Here is a 24,638-nt window from a genome sequence, read left to right as displayed (position 1 = left end):
CAGCTTTTGTGGAGTTGCCACAGCACAGAAAAGGGCCTCAAACCTTCAGAAAAAGGAGCCATGAGCATAAGAAGTATGGGATTATTTGTCAGGATTTTAAGTGCAAGGGAGAGTGAGAAGGCAACATGTTGTCACTGTTGTCAGGTTATTTTTTGAGTGGTGTTTGGTTTCTGATGTAGCTATAAAGAATGCAGATTATTATTAATTGTGTTGTAAAGAAAAGGTATCTTTCAGGTATCCTACATCCTTCATGTGTAGGTGTCTCTATAAAGAATGCAGATTATTATTAATTGTGTTGAAGAGAAGAGGTATCTTATCTTTAAGGTATCCTGCATCCTTCATGTGTAGGTGTCTTTGCAACTGCAAACCCATGTGCATCTAAAAGAGTGGAGAGAGAGCAACCATTTAATCATCAAAGTGGCTTTCTGAATATTGAGAACAGACATGTCTCTGATTATTTGGAGAAAATGGGGTCAAGCAGAGTAACACACTCCCACAGGATGTTGCTATTCAGAGAAATATGACATAATCTGTATTTTAGATACCTTTGAAGAGGTGCAGGCAAGTAGTCTGCCTGCATTAAACTTTACACCCAAGTTTGTGTTCCTGGTTGCAAGAGGGTATAAGAGAGTGGTGTTGTGACTGATGTCCTGCAGAAACAGCCCCCTGTGGCTCAGACCAGGATCTAAATAAAAAAGACCTCTGGGACAGCTGCTGAGGGGAAAATGGGGAATGAATAGCATCATCCTGCCCTGGAATAGTCTCCAGTTTCTGGCTTCCACTCCTGATTGCCTTGTTCAAGTAGGAGGATGTCAGGGAGCTCTTTGGAAGTGCCCAGCAATTGTCCACATTCATCACAGGCTCTGGGAAAGACCATTTGTGCAGCCAGAAATTCAGCTGGTTTTGAAGCCACCTCTGTAGTTTCACCACCTTGTCTGGAGACCAACTAAATGCTGATCAAAGGTAATTTCTGACAGAAGCATTCATTTTTCTGCTGTGATTTATTGCAGCTACCTGGGGAGCAACAGAATCAGCACCCTGGAGCCCGGTGCCTTTGACAGCCTGTCCCGGACCCTGCTGACACTCAGGCTGAGTAAAAACAGGATCACTCAGCTTCCTGTCAAGGCCTTCAGGCTGCCCAGGCTAATTCAGCTGTGAGTACAAATGTCCAGTTTAATTAAGCTCAGCCACACTTCATGGAGATAAAATGATCCTGGGGGTGTGCACAGCAAATGTCACCCATCCTCACCTCCTGTGTCTGAAATGTAGAATTCACTGTGCAGGAGTTCTCTGCCAGCTCCTAGGAAGACACACTGGGAGAGGGTTTTGTCTTGTAACTCTTGGCTTTTCAGGTCATTATTTGGATCAGGTGGGGAGGGAGGGAGGGAGGAATGCTGCAACAGATACCAGCATCTTTTGCACTTGACAGAGTGAGACAAATCCATTCCCTTGCAAGCTGCTGGTGTCTGTGGTGCAAGAGAGGTTTGCAAGATGTTTCCATTGAGAGGGACAGAACTCAGCTGCTGTGTTAGTGTTTCAGGGCCACACAGGTATCTTTATGTGCCAATAAAAAAGCAATGAGGGAGGGTTGTTAAACTGTGAGGTGATATTTGGGCAGAGAAAATTGCAGCTCAGATGAGTTAACACACACATGGTTGTTGTTCTGCCTGTGTGGGGACACACAGACATCTGCAGCTATAAACATGCTTTATGTGTAAAAAAGTGGCCACTTAATGGCACTTTTCCCTTCTGCTGCTGTTGTAGAAATGGGCCCAGCCTAAGGCTCCTTGCAATCTTTCCATCAAATTTGAAAGACAAAAGGTCCACCTCTGTCTGTTAACATAAAGTCCACAAATGCTGTTGGAACTTGCACCTCTAAGTGTCAACCTCTTGACTGAGAGAGAAATCCTGAAGCCAGGATGTGCCCAAGGAGAGTGTGTGCATCTGTGTCTGCATACATGCAGGATTTACAGCCAGTTTGGGATGGGATGGGGCACACAGTAGGAAAAGTCTGCTGCCTCTCAGCTGGAAGTTGCTGTCCATTGAGCGAGGGCTTCTAATTCACTGTGTTTGACTGCATCATGTGCAGAATTGTAATGAAAACAACTCAGTCTGTTTAGGAACATGGTTTGCACTGAGAGATGGAGTAATTGGTGCTCTTAATGACTGCCTCAGAGCTGGTTGTTTAACTCTGCAGATAAACATGAATGAATTGAAAGTTACCCAGATTGGTGGGTTGTAGGATTTGTGTACAGTTCTTTTTCTGGCAAAGCCTGTTTCACTAATAGCCCAGGAAGTGCAGTACCACAAGGTACTTTAGGCCTGCAAAATCTTTATTGCTTACTTGACTTTAATTATTCTCAACTTGAGCCCAAGTTCAACATTGTTTTTTTAGGCAGTTGAAAAGTAAGCTTAAAGTCTCTATGGCTTCTTCATCTTTTCCAAAACAAGTTTGGATGTTGTAACCTCCACCATTTTCCTCAACACAAACACTGAATAGGGAGCTATCCTCAGCTTAATCTTGTATGTGTGGGAAAAGTATCAGTTTTAAAAGCTTTAGCTTCCAGCTTTTAGTGCATTGTGTTGAAGTTCTCCACTGACTTAACAGAACTGGATTTTCACCTGGTATGTCTGGGTCAAGCAATCCATAAGACTGATGTTGGTTGGTAAAGAGTGCTGTGATGATGTTCATATTGCTATTCAGAAAAAAGATATTGGCAAAATTTAGGGGTCCTTCCCCACCCAGGGAAACTCAAAAGAAATTTAATGAACCAGGCTGGAAACGATTGTATACACAAATATTAAGACTGCATTGTTATTGGAAACACTTTCACTCTTTATTAGTTTCTGATAGTAGAAAAAAAAAAAGTGACATTTTTCAGGGGGACTGAAGGCTTTCCTTTCAGACTTGGCCATAAAGTTTCCTCTTGTGCCCACACTTCTGGGGCACCTGCATGTTTCAGAGCACATTTTAAGTGGGCAATTACAAGTCCTATAAAAACAATAGATTGTAAAGGAAATAATGCCAGTGTTTTGGTTCAAATGATGTCTGTGCTCGAGGGAGGATGGAGAGCGGGAATTGATGAGAAGGCTCAATGGTTGAAAAGAAATGCAGAGAGAGGAGGGATGAAGAGGAATTGCTGCACTGTGTAATTTCTCTGTAGTGAAAGCCTGTCCCAGGGTGAGTTTGTTTAGGAGATCACACCCAGCTGCCTTCCCTGGATAGCTCTGGGATTGAAGGTTTCCGGTGCTGTTCTGCTGTCTCCTGGGAACCACTGACACAGGAGCTGTTGGCATTGCTGCCCCCATTGTGTGCTGCACAGATGACTGGGTGAGAAAGGGCTGGGCTTTAACCAACTTGTATGGCCTTGGTGATTTCAGGGAGCTGAACCGCAATCGCCTCCGCCTGATTGAAGGGCTGACGTTCCAGGGGCTGGACAGCCTGGAAGTGCTGAAACTGCAGCGCAACAACATCAGCAAACTGACTGATGGGGCTTTCTGGGGCCTGGCCAAAATGCAAGTTCTGTAAGTTGGTGCTGTCACATCCTTCTCTGTATTTTAGCAATGACCCATGCTGCTTCTTGTGCTCCTTTCTCTGTCCTGCACGCCCAGAGCTGCTGCAGCGGCATTGCCACTTCTCTCTTCACAGAGAAAAGCAAGGCGTAATTTTTCTCAAGAATATTTCTGAGATTCACATTCTCTGAACCTCAGAGAAAGAAAACACAATTCTTATTTTATTTGCTGTGCCTGTGTTTGTGTAAAAGTAGAATGCAATATGGAGATTTTTTTATCTAAAGTAATGGTGGTTTATTTACGAGCGTGTGTGTGTCGGGACTGTCAGCTGACAGTCACAAGATTCCCTACAGTTGTGTGCAGAGTTGAGTGCTTGGCAGTAATGTAAAATAGTGTAATATAGTAGAGAATGATATAGTATAATGAAGTAATTAATTAGCCTTCTGATAAGATGGAGTCAGACACATCATTCTCCCCCCTCGTCGGGGTGCCTACAAATTTGATACAGCAGCTTCTCTTTAGCTGACCCACAGTTTGCAAAAGCTCACTGCTTCAGCAGGTGTTCAATAAAAACAGCACTATTTTTTAAGCTGTGGAACTATTCCTTTGAAAGTTTGACAGTTTGAATGTTCAGCATTTATCTCAATTGGTCTTTAAATATCTGGCTTCTGCAAATTTGTTTTGGCTGATAAATGGAAACTCTTTGCTGCAGACAGCATCATTCCACCTCATGGGATACTTAGAAACCAAGCTGGCCATTCTAGGTGATGCTTTCTTTCCATCCCAGAAAATAAATTGATTAGTCATTGCAGAGAAATACCTGAAGCTTCCAGCACCCTTGGCTTCCAGATGTGTTTGTGAGGTCCCAGGTGGTGAAGGCAGCAGGTTTCTGGGTGCTGCTGTCACACAACTGAGACTCTGCAAATACAAACTTGAATGGGATGCTTTAAGCCCAGTTTACTTGTAGTGGAGCTTCTCTCTGCAGTCACATCTCCTTGTGGGTATTTCCTTTGTGTGTCCTTGAATTTCTATCTTGTTGACAAGAAATGCCCACACATGCATGTGTCCACCTGGGTATGTGGAAAGGTGTGTAGGAATGGCTAAAATCCCAGTTCTTTTTGGAAATGCTTCCAGCATTTGACCAGTGCCGCTTATCTGTCAATTCCTTCTGGTTTTTCTCCACAGGCACCTGGAATACAACAGCCTGACAGAAGTGAACAGTGGCTCTCTCTATGGCCTTTCCTCTCTGCACCAGCTCCACCTCAGCAACAACTCCATATCCCGCATCAACCCCGATGGCTGGAGCTTCTGCCAGAAGCTGCACGAGCTGTGAGTTGGTTTCTGTGGTGTTGTGTAATGCTGGCAGGAGAGAGGGGAGTAAGGAATTTTCTCAAGACCTACAGCTCCCACTCTATCAATCTGTAGAAACGCAGGAACTGCAGGCTCCTAAGTGATGCCCTTGTTATGTATGATGTTATGACCTTCAGAGCACCTGGTTAAAACACATTTGTACCAGAAACAAAGGCTAGAACCCACTAAAAGTGCACAGTGCCAAAAGACCTGGAGAGTTTGTGAGCTGTGGCTTGCCAATGTTTTTAGCTAGTGAGTTACAAGACTTGTAACTTGCCATATAATAACTATACAGCCTGAAGGAAGCTTTGCTTTATCCTCTGTATTTACAAAGAACAACCGTGCTTTCAACCAGCAGAGATTTGGCCCTTTCAAGGCAGTTCTCCTTGTTTCTCCTGTTTACACTTTATCCTTCCTGTGGGGTTCAGTTGTTGAAAAGTAAATACATGGGCTTTGCTCTTCTGAGGTGCTGGGGATACAGCCTGGCAAATGAAGGGCAGCTCCACAAGGGTGTCTTTTGGATCTGTGGCACTGCTTAATGCCTTTTTGAAGAGACAACAGGGATGCTGGCAGTATTTACAGAAGGTGCTGCCATCCCCTCGTGGGACTGTGCAAAGCTCTGCTTTTTACTTTGGTCAACTTGACACTTGGTCAGTGGAGCTGGAATTCATTCTGCTTGGTGCAGGAAATGCTAAACATTGTCAGGGAGTCTCCTATCCACCAAAAAGCAGCTTCCTGCTGCCAGAGGCCTCACTTTGCTCTCACACTGGAGGTTGGTATCTGCCCACCCAGCTGTGAGTCCTGAACCTTTGGGATGTGGGCTCAGAGATGGATACACATGACACATGTAATTTCTTTATGTTAAGAATTAACATGCTAGCCCTGTGGTTTTTCTATTGAACCCAAATTATTTGTTCAGATGTTGGTTATTTTTTGGGGGTGCAAGGAAGTACTTTATTTTTTGTTCTAATTAAATACACACGTGATTGTTGAATTACCTGATTTTTCAAATTGCTGCAGAACTGCCCATGCCTTGCACAATTCAGATCCTCACATGATATTTTGCTAGATTAAGGCAGTGTTAATGGAGAGATCTTCAAGGCAGCAGATCAGAACTGGAACTGTGCTCTGCCTTTGATCTGTTAAAATCTGAAGCATCAAAAAAAGGGGACATCAAGGCACTCACAGCTGAATCCTTGGAACAGCCAAATGCAGATCACTGCACTGCATAGAACCAAGTATCTGGTGCCTGTGCTGAGCTTTATTCCAGCCTGGGTTGGATGGGGTGGGTCAGGCCCACCTGCACCTCCCAGGGCTAATGGCAGAACTCTTTTAGGGAGAGCTCAGCTTGTCTTCTCTACATGACTCTGTCTTGCAAACCCTCAAGGTTTAGTTTGGAGGTTGCTTGTCATGCTGAGTCCTTTTTCTCAGGTATGGATTAGGATCTCATCCAACAAGCAGTTCTAACGGTGAGCTGTCCTGTCTTAGAAGCAGTAATTGCAGAAACTGGGGTGCAGGATGGGGTAGGTTTGGAAGATGCCTGGTGGTGTGAGGTGGTGTGAGGCACTGGGGTGTGCCTGGCCTGACAGGCAGGGTTGTGCTGCAGTTTGAGGCCACGGCTGAGATGGGGAAAGTGATTGTGTGGGAGTTAGCACAGCCCTGCAAAGTCCTGCAAGCTCTCTCAGGTGCTGCCTTTAGGGTAAAGCTGCTGTAGGGAGCCATCAGATATCAAACTGAAACTCCTGTAGGAGAGATCTGTGCTGAAATGCCAGGGTGAGGAAAGGAAGCCATGGGCACATCCAGACTGACTCGTGCACTTTGTTGGTGGTTTCATTCCTGATTGAAAGATCCTTGCTCACCTCCCCTCTTGCTAAATCTGCTGGGTTTCAGTTACCTGAAAACACTGTGGCTGTACAGGGAATGAATTTCAGTCTTCTAAGGAGGGTGTTGATCATCTGAAGGAGGAGTTATCTCATTCAGTTGCTGGGACAAAATGTGAACCCAAGGCTCTGGGCTGATGTAAGAGCTGACAAGGAAAGAAAGCTCTTGCCTTGTTCTGAGCATGAGAAAGGGCTGATTGTATTCACCAGTCAGGTGCTGGAGCGTCAGCATCATGGAAAAACCACAGTGGGAGCAGAGGATTTCATCAGAGGTAAATGGTGACTTGGCTGCTGGGTCTTTCCTTTCCTTTTTACCTGTAGCTTGGTCAGGGGGAGTGAAGTGTCTTAGAGGTACCTGATCCAGAACAGGCTGGCAGCAGCAGCTCCAGTTGCACAATAGGGTTCTGGTTAACCCCATTCTGCACCAATTCTGGCATGGTGCTCAAAATCTCCTACTTCTCACCAGGCTGGAAGGGCTGTGTAGACAAACGTTGCCATTGATTCATGCCAGTGATTTCTCACTGGTAGAGATGCCAAGCTTGGTGAAGCAGCAGAGATCTCTCAACCAGATCACCCACACTGCTGAGCTGAGGGGGGAAACCTGAGGTTTTGCAAATTGGGCCTGGGGCAGGAAGCAGAGCCCTGGAGAGCTGAAGAAGCCACTGCCAGGTGCAATAGCTCCCGAAACTTTGCATGTGTGACAACATTGAGAGTCACCACGTCCTGCTGCTGTCTGTCCATCTTGGGGTGACATCCAAACAAACAGAGGGAACATGCCTTCACCAGTTGTGGCAGGAACTCCTGTATGTGGATTCAAAAGGAACTATTTATTTTCTCAGCCAGGTTTAGGATTACTTTTGAACAACTTTTTTTTTTTTTAAGCCAAATTCTTTAATAGCAGGTGAGGACATAATTTTGACCAGATGCCAGTTCTTCATAACTAACACTATAGCTTCTTTAGGAGTGAAAGTATGTTGTCCCATACCTTCAAACTCATTAATCTTTGCTGAATGTTTTCCAGAGCTTGCCCTCTGCCCACTCACACAGCTAAAAGATAGACAGCCCCTTTGCCAAGTAAATGACACTCTCAGTGCTCTGGAGTATGTGTCTGTTTGGACTTTGGTTTTGGCTTTGCAGTGAATTTCATGCAAGCCCTAGACACATTTTTAAGCAGACTCATTAACAGGCAGTGCTAGAAGAGGAATTTGGAGGTTTGGAACTCTGTGAATTTTTTTTTTCTTGTCTGTACAGTGAAGAATTTCAGTGCTTGCTCAAAGCTGTTTCACTTTTTCAAAAGTTGAGCAGCCCAAACCCTCACATCTTTTGAAGTGAGTGGCACTCCCAGGTCACCGAGGAGGTGGTTTTCAAAATCTGGTGCCTGCTGCTGTTCTCATTTGAGAATCCAGGCTGGCCTTCCACAATAAAGCAGGGCTTTATTCTGGATAGAAGGTGGTTGCACAGTGTGTGGGGTGGCTGCAGCAGATCCCAAGGCTTGCCCTCAGTGTCACATCTCCAAAGCCTCATCCACACCTTGCTGGGAGAGAAAAGCAGCTGCCTTCCTGCCAGCTTCCAAACTGGAACAGGAGCAGTGCTGAAAAAAATCCTCCCAGACCAGAGATAATGCAGGCAAGGGGAAGAGATAGCTGGAAAACTAAGGAAAGAAAAAACAACAACCCCAACCCTCCAATAGTCTCTTGTAAGTGGAGAGGATTTAAGGCAAACTGTGCTCCTTGACAAAGGGGAGTGGGAGGAAGGAAAGGTGGCTGGTTTACAGCAGACACCTCCTTTCTGTGGGTGAAAGGAAGCATTCAATTGCCTTGTGGTGAAATGCTTTTGGCTCTGCACTGGGGTGGAGCCCAGGCACCCACACCCAGAGCCTGGGGCTGGCTGTGCACAAGTGCAGAATGATAAGGCACCTCCTGAGCACAGCAGCCTGCACCCTGCCAAGAGGCTGTGTGAGCTCCAAAATCCATCAGTGTGACATCACTCTGCACCTCACAGGGCGTGGGCAGCAGGGCCTGCTGCTCCTGTGAGCCTCAGAGGGAGAGGGGATTGAGCACAGCCAAGGCTCCCAGACCCTCACCCAGCTGCAGGGGAGCAGGGGAGCTCTCCCTGCTGGAGCTGACAGAGTCTGTGTGCTGGGCTGCTGCTCTCAGTCACTCCTGGGGCAGCCTCTCTCTGTAGCCTGCACAGAAAATTGCCCCAGAGCTGGGTACCAGCTGCCTCCTGCTCCTTGGTGTCCCCCATGGGTGTTTTGGGGCAATACCTGCAATCAATCCTATTTCCTCACCCCCCCCCCCCCCCCCCCCCCCAGTGCATCACCTCGTGTCAGGTGGCTCTGGGAGGCAGGCACTGCTTGGCACAGAGCAGTTTGGAAAATACCAGATGGATTGACAAGAGCTGTTTGTTGCATTTTTTTTTCCCTTCAGGATTCTCTCCTACAACAACCTGACCAGGCTGGATGAGGGAAGCCTGGCAGACCTTGGGGGGCTGCACGTGCTGAGGCTGAGCCACAATTCCATCAACCACATTGCAGAAGGTGCTTTCAGGGGACTCAAAAACCTCCGTGTCCTGTAAGTTGCTCTCAGCTTTTGTCAGTCCACACCCATGTTCCCTCCCTCCACAGTTTGTGTTCTGCCACATGGTTCTGCTTTGTGAAGATGCTTTGGGTGCCCATGTCTGGCAGTTTCAGGTTCCTGAAGCCACCTCAGCTGACCAAAAATCCCTGAGGTCTCATTCCTGCAGCTAATAGCAGTATTTCTCTTGCTATCACATTGATTTTAATTGAAATTCTTAGAAAAGCTTGGTTTCTTTTGGGTCATTCTGCACTCAGAAGGAGCAGGGAATGATTCCTTCTACTGACAACACTGGAAATTTGAATATCCTCTTAAATGTGCTATTGATCACTTCTGTGGTGTTTCTTTTTTTAAAAAAAAACCTGAATATTAATATAAAATTGTGAATAAATATAAAATTATTATTATTATTATTGTAAGATGATGTTAAGAAAAAAAGCAATTGGAAAACAAAGAAATGTAGAGGTTGGGCTTGGCATCTGACTGTACCAGAAGTGTAACAACACATGAAGCTTCACCCAGCCTTCAGTCCAGTCATAGAAATAAGAAGCTTTTGCAGGTAACATGCAAGTAAACAGAAGTTTTTAATTCAGTTTGGCCCATGAAACATTGTGTGCTATGATTTTCGTGGGAAACCCCAGAAAAACCAAAAAGTTGCCAAGGGCAAAGTTTCATGTGCCCTAGTACTGAATTGCAGAAATGATCCATCCAGTGCTGGCTGGGGCCATTTACCACAGACTTCTATTTTAAAACCACTGACACAATAAAATACCTGGAAATATGACACTGGAAATGAGGTTGCCTAGTCCAAATAGCAGCTTGGAAGGTTTTGGGAGCAGTAGAGCCCATGAGACAGATCAGTGTGGCCTCTGTGGGGTGCAGTTGTGTTGTGTTTGTGGGACCCCCGAGGAGGGAAGGAAGGAATGATTAATTTGATTCCATGTTCTTAGAAGGCTAGTTTATTATTTTATGATCTATATTATATTAATGAATACTATACTAAACTGTACTAAAGAATAGAGAAAGGATATAGACAGGAGGTTAAAAAGATACTAATGAAGACTTGTGACTCTCTCCTCAGGGTCCAACACAGCTTGGCCCCAATTGGCCATTGAGTCAAAACAAAGCAGAAACCAATGAAACAATCACCTGTGGGTAAACCAGTGTCTAAACACATTCTAAAGCAGCAAAACACAGCAAAGCAAATCAGATAGTTATTGTTTTCCTTTTCCTCTGAGGCTTCTCAGCTTCCCAGGAGAAGAATCCTGGGCAAAGGGATTTTTTCAGAGAATTTGACTGTGACAGGGTTGTAGCATTGTACCATTGCACACCGAGAGCTGTGTGAGACTGAAGCACATCTGGGCTTGCCTTGTGAGCGTCACAAGATGGGGGATGCAGTTCCATGGCTGCAGCCGTGTTCTGTCTCCTCGCTGGCTGCTCTCCTGCTCTCTCTGGGAGCTGCAGGCCCAGCACCTTCATCTGGCTCACCACAGAGTTCTCACAGCCCCTGTGACAGCACCAGACACGTTCCCAGGCTGCTTGGGTTCAGCAAACTGATTTAGTTCTTCCTTGCAAAGAAAAAAAACCACACTTTGATACTTTTATTCCTCTTGAGAAGCCCATTGTGGCCTGAGTCATTAAAAGGAAATGGGAACAGAAAAATGTCCCCTCTCTACAGTACTTTTTGCATCTTACTCTTTTCTTTATTGAAGTTCATAGTGAAGGAAGTGACTGGAAAGTGAGTTTGGGTTTTGTTTGCTTTTTTTAAACTTAAGCCAAAGCCTTTCAGGCCCTGGGCATTGAGAACGGGCCCTCTCTGAGGCAGCTGTCAAGACCGGAACTAAAGGTTTCCCAAGAAAAATGGAGGGGAAGGGAAGCTGCTCCTTCTCTTTGCTCTGCACTGAATGTGGAGCCTCTTTTATGTCCAGGGCAGAGGGGGGGAGGTGGAGAGGGAGTGTGTGAGCGAGCTCTAATTTAATAAAGAGAAAGGCCTATTGGGTCCTGCACCTGGTGAAAAAGAGCTGAGCATGCTTTAATTATGGGCTATTGTTGGGGAGCCTTTGGTGGGTGTGAAACTGCTGAAATGTGGAGCTATTCAAATAGAGGTCAGGCCCGGAGACCTCTGAGCACAATGATTAACAAGGCTGCGAGCATTCAAGCTCAGCCAGCCAGAAAGAATAGGAAATTGGCAACAGGGGCTGGGAGAGGAGTTGGGATACAAAGAGAGCTGGGCCAAAATACCCCACTCCTTTTTTCTCCCTCTCTCTATTTTCACTCATTTGTTAAAAAGGTTTTTTATTCCTCCTTTCTAACACTAAACCTTTGAGTTGCCACTGGGTGAACAAGCAATACCATTTTCTTTCCCTTTTTCAAGAAAGCACAATGTGTGGCAGTCAATTAATAAAAGTGTGTGTCAGAGCTCCTACAGGCTGTTCCCACTTGTCTGTCTGTGCCATGGGAAAGGCTTTGCTGCTCCAAAGACCAGTAGCCCGTGGTGAAACTGAAGAGGAGAAGTGTCTGAGAAGGGATTTTCCCTTAAAAAACAAACAGAACAAGGGACATGGGCTTGGCAAGCCTAGGGAAGATGTAGAAACTGAGCTCCAGGAGGATGGATTTGCTCCTGTCCCAGTAGGATGGTGCTGGAAATGCCAGCACATCAAAGCATTCTCCTGGACTCATTTCTTTGGCCACCACAGCATCCTGTGTGCCCACAGCCCACGGGGATATGGAGTTTTTGTCCATGCCTTTGGCACAGAGCAGCCCCACAGATCACCCTGACATCCACAGTGATGCTGGCTAAGGCCAGGGCTCTCCAGGGATGTGAGATTCAGGTCTCAGGCTTAAGCCAGCTGAGAAACAGGAATTGTGGCTTTTGGCCATCTCCCTTCACATCTTTAGTTCACCCTAAAGCAGAGAAAGGAGCAAAGACTGAGCCAGCTGAGGGAAAACATTCCCATATTGAAACTGGGCTTTCTCTTAAATTTGTTTTCCCTTCCTCTGAGTTACTGTGTATTTGTGCTGTCCAGAAGCCACACTGTGTTGCCTGTGTCTGGAGTGTTGCAAAATGCAGGGGGACTTGGTTTTGCTTTATTTGGTCTTAATATTTTTTTATCTGGAAACGTTCTGATAATCATCTTCAAAAGGTGTGAAAGGAGTACCTGAGGGCTCAGGGGTTATCTGGATGGTGAAGTTTGCTTTGGTGCTGTGTTTTGCCAGGTTTTAAATCAGAGTGATGTAACAAAACCAACAAAGCCTATTTAGTGTTTCTTTCTTTTTACTTAACATTGGAAATGATGAATTTCTGTCTGTGATGCTGGGTATTCATTGCTAGCTGGATTTAAAAGCTGGGAGGGAAGGATTTCTAAACAGTCTGTTTAAACAGCTTTTGTGGATCTCTCTGTTTGTTCTGTGTGCTTGTTTTTCTTTAGACCTCTTTGACTCTTGTAATTGATGGTCAATTTGAAAGCCAAAAGAAGCTAACTCTGAAAAAGGAATTCTCTTGGGTTTTTTTTCAAATGGTTATACAGAGTTAGGCTGGTGTAGTGATGCTGGCACTCCCCTTTGTTGAGTTTTCAAGTTCATTGCCAGAAAAAATGCAGCTTTGTAGAAAATACACCAAATCATCTTCCTAAGATTCAGCTATAGACAAATATATACACTGGAATACCCAAAGTGATCTTGTTTCATGGTAGTAGCATTTAAGGACAGCTGTTTGTTTCAGTTTAATTTTGGCACTTTATTTTCACTTTCCTCCTGTTTGGATGTGCTGAACTAGAAAAGGACAGAAACCTGCTTGGTAAAAAGTAGCTGTCTCAGAGGATTTTAGCTAGGAGTGAGCCAGAGCTCTGGAATGCACCATTCCAGGGCAGGAGAAGTGATTGGTGCTGCTTTGCTGCAGGACTCTGCATTTTCTGATAACTGTCAGGAGAAAATGGGAGGCTCTCATGTGCCTCAGGATTCTTTAATATAATATAGATCATAAAATAATAAATTAGCCTTCTAGGAACATAGCTTCCTCCACTTGTTTGTAACAGTGGCATTGGGACCCAGGTGCTGATTCTGAGCTCTCTCTTGTGTTCTCCCCAGGGAACTGGACCACAACGACATTTCAGGCACAATAGAAGATACCAATGGAGCCTTTACAGGCCTGGAAAACCTGAGCAAGCTGTGAGTATCTCTGGGCTTGGATTCTGCAAGCCAGTTTTGTTGTGTGCCTGTGTGGGGTTGGGTCTGTCCCTTTTTATGCAGCCTGCCTCACCTTGGAACAAGACAAAAATCAGCAGAAAATCTGAGCTGTGGTAGTTTTGCAGGCTCACTGCAAGAGTGCAAATGTGGTTTTTAAGCAGGTATGAGGCAATTATTTCCTTTCAAAATGGTGAGCAGACAGTGCCACACACTGCAGTTCAGACACAGAGAGGAATTTGAGCTGTTTTCACGTATAAAACTCAGCACAACCATTCCTCACTTCTAAAAGAAACAAGCAACAAAACCGACCCCTTGCAGTGTGCAGCGAGGCACTGATTGATGCAGCAAATAACAATAAACAGAAGAGAAAAATCTCCCCACTTCCTGCTACAGCAGAGGATTGAAACAGGATTCCTTTCTGTGGGATACTCTTTCTGAGAGTGATCTTTTGGGCTCAGTTCCATGTGCAGTGACAATAAAAGGCACCATGGGGCACAGGCTCTTGAAGAGATAAAAAGGCTCCCGAGGCAAGCATGCGCCTTGCGAATGTTTATGGCTTGCTTGGCCTTGGCCAGGATTTTCACATTGCTCTCTGCAATCCCTGTCCCATCTGAAGCAGGGGGATATAAATCAGCCCTGTCAGAGGAGCCTCTGATGGCTTGTGACAAATCAAGAGTCTCTCTCTAATCATTACCTCTTGCCTTTGTTGAAGTTCCCAGTGCCCCCCCTGTGCCGCTGTCTGTGCTGCTGGGATGGCACAGCCAGAGGTGCAGTAAAAGCACCTCGATGGAGAGCAGATGGCTGCAATGAATCCTGGCAGGAGGAGGGACATTGTCACGCTCTCATCTGAGACTCCTGGGGCAGAGGGACAGGCAGGGATTGTGGGGAGACAAATCCGGAATCACAGACAGAGATGGCATTTCACTGCTGCTGAGGGGAGTCGCTGCAGAGGGGCCCAAGCTGCAGCTGCAAGTAAAGTGGGGCAGAAGGCAGAGCAGGATTTAAGGACAGGGGGAGCCAGGCAGGGAAGCAGAGGCAGTGTGGGGGTGAGAGAGAAGTGAGTAAGAACTGCTGTGCATGCAGAGTCAGGGAATCTTCCATGACTGCCAGAAAAGAGGCAGAGGAGCAGATGTGGTGGGTAGAAGAGTTCTTGGCTGCTTGACTGAAGTGTTTGGTTTATCTGAAGAAAACAGTGAGAGCATGTGAGCAGCTGGAAGGGTGATGGGAGCAGAGACTGTGTCCAGTGGGATTTGCTGGCTGTAAGGATTGTGAGTCTATAGTGCTGCTTTGACAGGGAGAGAAGGAAAGGAGCAGAGGGAGCTGTCCTGGTGGTGCATCCCTCCAACAGGGCCACAGGCATGGGAGCAAAACTAGTGGTCCCCAGTGATTAGGGATATGTTAGAAATGCTGGGTGCAGATAACAGGAGAGTGGTGAAAAGTCCAGAGGGGACAGCATGGAAGGAAAGAGCTCAGCAAAAGGATTGCCTTGGAAAGCAGGAGCAGTGAGCCCTGATGAGCTGTGGGGGTCAGGCAGAGGCCAGGAGGAGCAGCAAGGAGCAGGAGGAGGAAGGAGGGGAGCAGGGGCAGCCTGTGGGGTTTTGTGCTGGGAGCTCTGGGCACAGCAGCTTTTGCTGTCCCCTGTGAAATGCCCTGGCCTGATGTGATGTTCATCACCCAGCACAAGGAGCCCCTCCAGAACATGGCTGGTTTGGGCTGCTGGTAGCCGAGGATGCACTGAGGGCTTGTGCAAGTCCAAGGCAGTTTGGTTTATATCTTTATTTCCTTTGTTGACTGATGCCTGTCACTGCACACGGACTCAGGCCAGCTCTGAGGCTGCCTGAGGGATGTGTGCAGGGAGGGTTTGTGCAGGGGATTGCAGCACATCTCTGAGCATGTGGATTAGGTTGGTTTGGGGCAGACAGGAGTGGTTTAATTACCTGCTGTGGGACAGACAGCTTGCTGGGATTGTTCACTGTCAGCCAGAATGTAAGGCTAAAAAACGCTCAGAACATGAAATTATTTTATTATTACTTGTTTTTGCAGCATTTTGAGAATACTTGTGAGTGGTGACTTTTAGAGGGATCTCTTCAGAAGTGTTTTAGCTTATCAGCACATAAATCCCAAACTGATGATTTCTAAGGCTGAAGTGGGTATCAGGATTTTTTTTTGGAAAATAAAAGATCAGCCCTTTCAGCAAACATTTCACTGTGTGATTTAGGGCCTGTGTTTAAACCGTCAGCCTCTTTAAATGCATTAGCATACAAAAAATAAATGGGCACTTCAGAGGAGACCTTCCAATGAATTAATAATCACCTCAGCTCTGTGGAGATTGCCTTAAAAGCCCTTCCCCTTTGATCTGGCACAGATTAGCCTCTGAAAGGATTTAGCACAGAGAGGGTTGTTCGCTGACATGAAGGTGTTAAACAGAGATGGAGAGAGGCCAGTCACTTTAGCCTTCCCTGAATTATATATGAAGCTCTCCAGGATGGAGAGCACAGGCCTAAATTAAAATGTTGCTTGAAGAAAGAGGGAGTTGAGAAGCACTGGAGCATAAAAAGCAGCGGTGGAATCACTGCGGAGCAAGGAGGTTCCTAATTATTCAAGCTGCTAAATGTAACCAGCTTTTGATGGCTCACTCAGCGAGGTCTTCCTGCAGGTGCAAAACTGGCTGGAGGAGAAAAGGCTGCAATGAATTGTGTGCTTGGCATGTAATGACACTGGTGCAGTCTCCAGGAGAGCTTGTGCTTGGCTCTTCCCCTGGAGGAGGTTCAGGCCAGCAGTGGGATGGCTGATTGTGGCTGTGTTCTGCTGCCTTCACATTCCAGCCTTCCACAGCCCTTTGATGGGGGCCTCTAGGTTCAAACTCTCAGATTTGTAGAGGCACTTAATTGAATTAGTTGCAAGGAGTAATGAGTTTGCTGAGGCCTGACTTGTTATGTGTGTTAGGTATTTCTCATGTCCAGGCATCGAGCTGTGTGCACCTACACAAGTGCTGTAGTTATATATTCCCTTCCCCAGATGCACTCCTTATCTCTGCACAGATAACTAAACAGATATCAGCAGTGTCTCCAATTTTCAAAGACCAAAATCCACTGAACAGTGATAGAAATCTGCAGCTATCAAACCCAAGCTCAGCATAATTTTTTTAATTTAGTTTTTTTCAGCAGCAGTTGCCCATCTAACTTGCATTAGAATCATAAAGGTTGGAAAAGATCATTAGGATCATCAAGTCCAACCATTAACCTAGCACCATCACCATGTTCATCATTAAACCATGTCCTGAAGTGCCACATCCACATGTTTTTTAACAACTCCAAGAAAAGTGACTCTGCCACTTCCCTGGGCAGTCTGTTCAATGCTTACAACCCTTTCTCTGAAGAAATTTTTCCTAAAATCTAATCTAAACCTCCCGTGGCACAGCTTGAAGCCATTTCCTTTAGTCCTTATTTTATCCTTACCTTGTCCTTAAAGCACATTTATTAGGAATATGGCTGCAGAAATCAGTGTGTATGGATGCAGCCATTTGACCAGAGTTTACATATAGTAAATTATTTACTGTATTAATCATTCTAATGGATTTCTCAAAGCCTTCATTAATGCAACATCCCTTTTACCAAATGATGGCACACATGATTGCACCCATCCTTTGGTGCTGGGGGTATTTGAGACTGGGCTTTCCTGGAGCCTATATATAACCAAATTATCCTGACATTTGAAAAGTGCTTTGTGGAAAGCCTTGACAAGGAGGATGAACCTTGGAGGGAGCCTGGGGAAGGAAAGCAGTTCCTAGTTGATGACACTGGTTGATGTTTTATTAAAACAGGTGAGGGCACTATCCATTTGGCACAAACCCTGCCCCTGGCCACCAGCACTGGTCAATATTTATGGAGAACTGTTGCTCTGGAGATGGCAGCTGGGCTGGGATGTCTCCAGCTGGCTGTTTCCTGGTGATAGCCCCCTCATGCCACTGCTGATTCAGAGGAATGCTCTGTGGTCACAGATGCAAACAAACCCATTCCTCAGCTCTGGACATTACCTGTTCTGCCTTTTGCTCATTGAAATTGTCCCTTGGCTATGATCTGTTGCATGGTGTTGCTCTGCTGTTGTATTTAACAGGAAGGAATGAGCAGTGCCTGCAGTCAGCTGCTGTGTGAATGTGCAGCCCAGGGCAGCCCTCAGCTCTGTGTGCTGATAGCTGCTAGCCCAAGCACCAGGGAATAAATCACCACTCTTCTTCCTGTCTGGGAAGAAGTCAGAAATGAAAAGTTTGTGGGGAGAAACCAGTATCTTGTTAAACTGTCACTGCACTTAATCCTGTCCACAGCCAGCCTGTGAAGAACAGAGGGGACTTTCTGTTACTCAGCAAGCTGGTTCCCAAGCACAGGAGCAAACCTGCCTTTTTACATGATATGGCACATTCCCTTCTGTGCTGTCATCACTATTAAATTCAAATACAGATAAAAGGATTTAATTTCAGGAGCAGGAAAGCGAGTGTGCTTCAGCCCTCCTAATCTCTGTGCAGTTCAGATTTCCTGGGACTTAACACTGAGTGTGTATATCAGATAAAGCCACACTAATTGTGTTCCTTCTTCTTTTTTTTTTTTTTTTTTTTTTGCCCCCCCCCCCCCCCCCCCCATTTTCTTTCTGTTTATCTGGCACTGGATGTTTGGAAACTGCAGAACTCTGTTTGGAAACAAGATCAAGTCGGTGGCCAAGAAAGCGTTCTCAGGGTTGGAGGCTCTGGAGCACCTGTGAGTAACCCACCATGCCTCAGAGTTTGGGAAGGGGGGGTCTGCCAAAAGTAGCTGCTTGAGAAATCTGCTAGCAATTTAATAGTGTCTTTGTAAACTGAGAAGCCAGTCCATTTGTGGGGGCCACCTGCTTCCTTCTCATTATAAGTCCGCCTCAACTTTGGCCTTTTTTTGTGCCAGGAACAAAGTCGTAGAACATATGGGAAATTTGCATGCTCTTAATTTTTTGAGAGTATCACCTTGACTTGCCCATTACTGCTTTGCAGGCTGTTAGCAATGAAAAGAGGCTGGTGCAGGCACAGCACTCCCTCCTCCTTTGCCCCAGCTCCCTCCTAAACCCAGGCTCTGGCAGTGCCACGAGTTACAGATGACTGGGTTTGATGCATCCCCACTCAACATCCCCATGCAGCACAACCCCCATTTGCAAGAAGGGAATTTTGGCTGCCTCTGTGTAATTTTTTTCTGTGTCCCAAGGCTGATGACTCCAGCAGTGATTCATGAATAACCTCCTTTCTTGGATTAAGACAAGTTAAAGTATATGTGACTGTGCTCTACATGTTTTATTGGCTGTTGATTGTATGAAATGTTATGGCCATCAAGAGCACGCTGAAGAGTTTGGGCTGCCTGACTGGGAGTACATTCCCAAATAAAGGTGCCCTTAGTGCTCTACTGAGATTGTCCTCTTTAGGCAGTGTTTGTCTGCCCTACCTGTCACTTAGTAAACTTCAGCCCTAAATCTGACACTGTGCTTTTTCAGAGAACAAATTATTTTTTTTAATTAGCAATAGTTGTGAGGGAAGGCTTTAACCCCTTCCTTTAGAAATACTGGGATGTTTTTTTAAACCAAACAGTGTCCTCTCCAAGTCATTTTCAAATAATTCCTCAGATGCTGCTTAGTGCAAGTATTTGCTTTCTTTTATGTTTGCTGAAGGTCTAGCCTGGGGTGGGTACCACATTCCTGACTATCTTTGGTTATGGAGGGGGCTGAGGAATTTCTGAGCTATGGATGATGGAGGTAGCTCAGCCTGAGGAAGTGCAGTGAGAAGATGGGGTAGGGAATGACTTAGTGATTTTTGTTGGCTGGCTATTGTTCAGCAATACTTTGATAATACAAAGATGTTTGGAGGAGCATTTCTATGTAAGTGCTGAAGGCCTTACCTAGGACCTAGCAGATCACCTTTTACTGGAGTCATTGCTTAAAATCAGTGTGAGAGGCTGTGTCCCAGCCATGGCATCTCTTCTGTTGACCCTGCCTGTGGTTGTGCCTGCAGGAACCTGGGGGACAACGCCATCCGCTCCATCCAAGCCGATGCCTTTGCCAGGATGAGGAGCCTGAAGCAGCTGTAAGTGATTGTCCTGCTCACACCCACCCCAGGCAGGAGGGATCCTCCTGGCCCTGCACCTCAGCAGCAGCACAGGTGCTACCCACACCACCACTCAGGCATTTCCCCCTCCCCTGCATGCTCCTCTGGGGGGTATTTTTACACATCAGGAGCTGTCACTGCATGTAATAGTGAGTGAAACTAGATCATGGGGACGGGTTCTTCCAGCAGGTTTGTGCTCTTATTGCCTGTGCAATTATTCATCTCCGTTCAGGAAGTCCAGCCCTGCTCCTGTTAGCCAGCTCTCCTGCTCACAGCACCATGGATTTAATTCCCAGTGGCCCATCTGCTCCCTTGCTGTTCCTGTGTTTAGGGTTCACACACAGGACTGATACTGCAGTGATAAGCTCCATTTGAACTGCATGCACTTGTCATTCAGCCTTCTGGTGTAAAAATACAGATGTGTTATCAGAGCTGCTGCTTGTGCTCCAGGCTGGGGCTCTGCACTGTTATCAGACACTGTTTCCAGTCTTGCCTGGTTTCCTTTTCTCCTCTTCCCCATAAATATTTAATCCACTGTCAGTGTGTTGCTATGCCCCAGAGTAGTGCAGTGTCTGTGGAACACAAAATCATTTATTTGGTGTTTGGGCAGGTACTGGTTCTTGCTCCTGACATTGGAAATGGGAATCAGATGGTCACTGCTGGCAGTGACACTTGATACCAGTGACTGGGAGTGAAGAAGATAAACACTGTGTGTCTGTTATGTGATTAAAAACTTTATCTTCTGCACTGGCACTTGAAACAAAATTGAGATGAAGGATTGATCTTATTAGGAAGAGATAGTGAGATCCCAGATACTGTGAAGGAATGTTTATAAAAGGGAGAAGTTCAGATAGAGGACATTTACATGCAGAATGCATTGTGCTGAAGGATCTCCTGATCTGTCCCAAGTACCCAGGAGGGTTTTATGCCATCATATGTGTTAGAGGCTACACATCTTTCTAGAACAGTAAAGTGGACAGCTTTGAAATGTCAAATCCCTATATTCTCTGTCTCTCCAGTCAGTTTCTTTCTTTTTCCCTTCCCTGCTCATTTCAAACTTCAGGATTTCCTGAGGTATTGGGTAGAAAATTAGCAGGAGATTCACATCTTGTAGTGCAATGCTGGAGTTGGGATTCTCCTGGGCTCTTGATACCCTGCACTTGCATAGCTTGTAGGATTGCAGGACTGGAGCTCTCTCTGGGGCATTTCCCAGTCTCTGAGGCATCCTCACATTCAATTCCAAGGATCAGACTGAGTTTTGCAAGCCAGACCAAAGTATGAAAGCCCTGTTTGTGTAAATTTACAATTCTTCACTGGCCTTAGAGCTACGCTGAGCCATAATTTGGCCCAGAATATTAAAAAGAACCCACATTAATCCCAAAGCTCCCTTTTTCTTTGCCCCTTTTCCTAGTGTAGGATCAGAGAATTACAGAATCCTACAATGGTGGGGTTGGAATTCAGGATGCTGAGAAATGCTTATGTGTTTTGTTTTCCAGAGTAGTTACTGTTCCTGTGGGGTTTATACAAATATCTTTGGTCATTTCTCCTCTGCTGCTTCTTTTAATCAGTAAACACAACTCCAGGGTCACCTTATGGAAGGCAGGGTCTCTCTGCTTTCTGCTCTGCCATGGAGGGAACTCAGAGCCTTTCAGTGGGAGCTGGGTGTCCCCTTTCTCTCTGGTCATCAGCTAAATGCTGAATTTGGACCCACCAGGGGCTCAAACCCCAGAGGGGCAGAGCAGGAGCTCATTGATGTGTCTTGTCTGTTCCTGGGGATCACTCTGGGGGCTGGTTAATAATGACAAGGAGCTGCAGAGTGTCACTGCAGTACAGGAGGGGGTTTCTCTAAGTGTGTCGTGCCTGTAACACCTTCAGTGCCTCAAGGACATCCCTGCAGTCCTTTTTCTTCCTTCCACCCATGCTGGGGGGGCAGGAGGAACGTGTTTAACATGAAAGGGCTGTGAGTTTCCCAGCCTTCCCTCCGTGCAGGACTCACAGCAGGCTGGTGTTGGTTTTGTTTCCCTGCAGCCACATTAACAGTGACAGCTTCCTCTGTGACTGCCAGCTGAAGTGGCTGCCCCAGTGGCTGGTGGAGAAGGAGCTGCAGTCCTTTGTGGTGGCCACCTGTGCCCATCCTGAGTCACTGAAGAGCAAGAGCATTTTTGCCATCCAGCCAGAGAGTTTTGTGTGTGGTAAGTTCTTGCCTGCGTGTTTTGAGGTTGTGTGAAGGGTAGGAGTCACTTGGGAAACATTTTCTTTGAGTACCAGCATGTTATTATGAGAGGGTTTCTGTTTTGTTTTGTTATTCAGTGGGATCAAAGGAAGCCCAAGCCTGCATTTAAAAAATTTGTCATTGGCTACAATTTATTTCCCACTAAAACCACACAGTGGATTGCTTGCATCCAGAGTATTCCTTACAGGGCTCCCTGAGTATTAAATCAAAAGGGACTAAGGCCTGTTCCACTTCCAGATGGGGCTGCACAGACACTTCCCCAGTCCTCTCTGTTTGATAGTATCAAGCCTGCAGCTGTAATTTTTTTCCTTCACTGCATATGCAGTGTTCTGAGCTCTTTTTTTGGATTTGTGTTCTTCACCCATCTTTTCTCCCTCTTGGAGACAGCAAAGAGTTAAAAACAAACCCCAGAGGAGAATCCCTCCATCACAGCTGCTTCTTTGGGACCAGTAAGGCCCACCCAAATACTGCAGCTCACTCTGCACCTGAGCTATGGTTTCAAAGCAGCTTTACTTAATACCAGCACACATAAACATCTACTACTTTTCTCATAAAGAAAAAGAAATTTAAATCATCAGAAGAGGCCAAATCAGTGCTGCTCAGGCATCCAGGTTTTGGGGAAAAGAAAGGCTTGGTTTGGGAGCCAAAGCCTGTGCAGTGGAGCCAACCAGTGAGGATCCTGGGTGGAGCTGCACATGGCTGTTGGAAGGAAAAATGAGCTTTTGCAAACAGTATTTAACTGAGCTGAATGCATGACTTGCACTGAACAGGGAGCAGAAGCTTTGTTCCAGTGTCCCTCCTGATCCCCCAGTGACACTCTCTGCCTAGGTGGCCCCTGTCTGAGCAGGCTGGGAGGGAGCCTTGCTGTGCTCATCTGGAAGAAGAGATCCTGAAAGCTCCATCCCCACAGCAACATCACAAAGCAAAAGCAGCTTTGCTTCCCAGTGCCTGCCAAGTCCTCCAGGCACTAGTAGTCCTGGTTCCAGAGGCCTGGCTGTTTAATTAAACCTTAGTCAAATATTAAATTACACCATTTGTAGAAACCTAATAAATGAATCTGCTTGGATCCTTGCTAAAACCAACAGTCTTCAGGGCAGAGAGAGAGTGTGCAGAGCTTTCCACCCTGGTCGGGTGACAGGCAAATACAGCTGCTTCTGCTTTGAGAGTCATGGAGTCCTTTAGGCTGGAAAAGACCTCTAAGATCTTTTAACTTTAACTTACTTACCATTAACTTACTGCAGCCAAACACACCACTAAACCAGGGCCCTGAGTGCCACATTGACACATGATTTAAATACCTCCAGAGATGGTGACTCCAGCACCTCCCTGGTCCCTGAGCAGCCTGTTCTGGTGCCTGACAGCCTTTTTGGGGAAGAAAGGTTTCCTATTAGCTAATCTAAACCTCTCCTGGCACAACTTGAGGCCATTGCCTGGGAGAAGAGACCAATCCTCACCTCACTAAAACCTCTTGTGAGCGATTTTCCCTGGAGGTGACACTTGCAGCCCTTTAAATGTCCTCTCCCCTCCTACTTCATGCCAATACAGGTCTGGCGGTGAGGTCTAAAGTTCAGTTGTGCTCTTCATGCATGGATTGTACAGAGAAGGACAACCTGAATATGGTCTGAATATCTTCTTCAGACCATAGTATCTTTCTCAGATTCACTTGGTGAAGGAGCTGGGTGTCTTTAGGTGTCTGAGGTCACTCAGTGACCACCTCAGCCCACTGAAGGAACCAGAGGAACAACAGTCCCATGTAAACCAACAACTCAGTGGAGCTGTGTGTGGCACACCTGCTCTACAGAGCACTGCTTATTTCTCATTTCACCTCTTGGCTTGCTCCAGCCTCCCCTCAGAGCCCAGCACTGACTCTTCATTGCTGCTCTTTCCTCCCAGACGATTTCCCCAAGCCTCAGATCATCATCCAGCCCGAGACCACGGTGGCTGTCCTGGGCAAGGACATCCGCTTCACCTGCCTGGCTGCCAGCAGCAGCAGCTCCCCCATGGTGTTTGCCTGGAAGAAGGACAACGAGATGCTGCACAACGCCGAGATCGAGAACTTCGCGCACGTGCGCGCCAAGGACGGGGAGGTGATGGAGTGCACCACCATCCTGCACCTGCGGCACGTCACCTTCGCGCACGAGGGCCGCTACCAGTGCGTCATCACCAACCACTTCGGCTCCACCTACTCCAACAAGGCCAGGCTCACTGTGAATGGTGAGTGGCAGCTGCCTCCTCCTCTTCTTCTCCTTAGCCTGAGCTCCTGCTGAATCGTGGTACAATTCTGTTGTGTTTGCGGGGTGCCCCGATGAAGGGAGGAAGGATGAACCTGACTCCATGTTCTTATTATTTTATGATGCTATAATATATCAAAGAATGCTATACTAAACTATACTAAAGAATGCAGAAAGGATACTTAAACAATGCTAAAAAGATAATAATGAAAACTCGTGACTCTCTCCAGTCTTGGCACTGATTGGCCATTGACTCAAAACAATTCACACCCGAATCCAGTGAAACAATCACCCATGAGTAAACAATCTCCAAACACATTCCACATTAGCAAAACACAGGAGAAGCAAATGAGATAATAATTGTTTCCCTTTTCTCTGAGGCTTTCCCAGGAGAAAAATCCTGGGTGAAGGGATTTTTCCAGAGAATGGGAATGCCACACAATTCCTTGCTCCTGAGGGTCTGTTCCTGATGGCAAGCTCTTAACCTCTGCACAGCAGCTGTTTGTATCTCAGTGGATGCTGGGAAATGCCCTGTGAGGAGCACACACCCTTTTG

General features: G+C 46.2%; 1 protein-coding gene across 1 annotated transcript in view; it reads left to right on the top strand.

Moving 5' to 3' along the window:
- LRIG1 (leucine rich repeats and immunoglobulin like domains 1) overlaps window positions 1-24,638 on the top strand; it is a 94,013-nt gene that overhangs the window by 57,988 nt on the left and 11,387 nt on the right. The window contains exons 5-13 of the mRNA XM_036391207.2: window positions 1,011-1,154; window positions 3,382-3,525; window positions 4,699-4,842; window positions 9,173-9,316; window positions 13,406-13,486; window positions 18,184-18,255; window positions 19,527-19,598; window positions 21,648-21,811; window positions 23,746-24,066. Of these exons, the coding sequence (XP_036247100.2) occupies window positions 1,011-1,154; window positions 3,382-3,525; window positions 4,699-4,842; window positions 9,173-9,316; window positions 13,406-13,486; window positions 18,184-18,255; window positions 19,527-19,598; window positions 21,648-21,811; window positions 23,746-24,066 (1,286 nt within the window). The remainder of the gene's footprint in view (window positions 1-1,010; window positions 1,155-3,381; window positions 3,526-4,698; window positions 4,843-9,172; window positions 9,317-13,405; window positions 13,487-18,183; window positions 18,256-19,526; window positions 19,599-21,647; window positions 21,812-23,745; window positions 24,067-24,638) is intronic.

This window comes from Molothrus ater, chromosome 11, assembly GCF_012460135.2.
Source record: "Molothrus ater isolate BHLD 08-10-18 breed brown headed cowbird chromosome 11, BPBGC_Mater_1.1, whole genome shotgun sequence".
NCBI classification, from domain to species: domain Eukaryota; kingdom Metazoa; phylum Chordata; class Aves; order Passeriformes; family Icteridae; genus Molothrus; species Molothrus ater.
The sequence above is the reverse complement of the archived record's forward strand: the minus strand, read 5'-3'. Positions and strand labels throughout refer to the sequence as shown.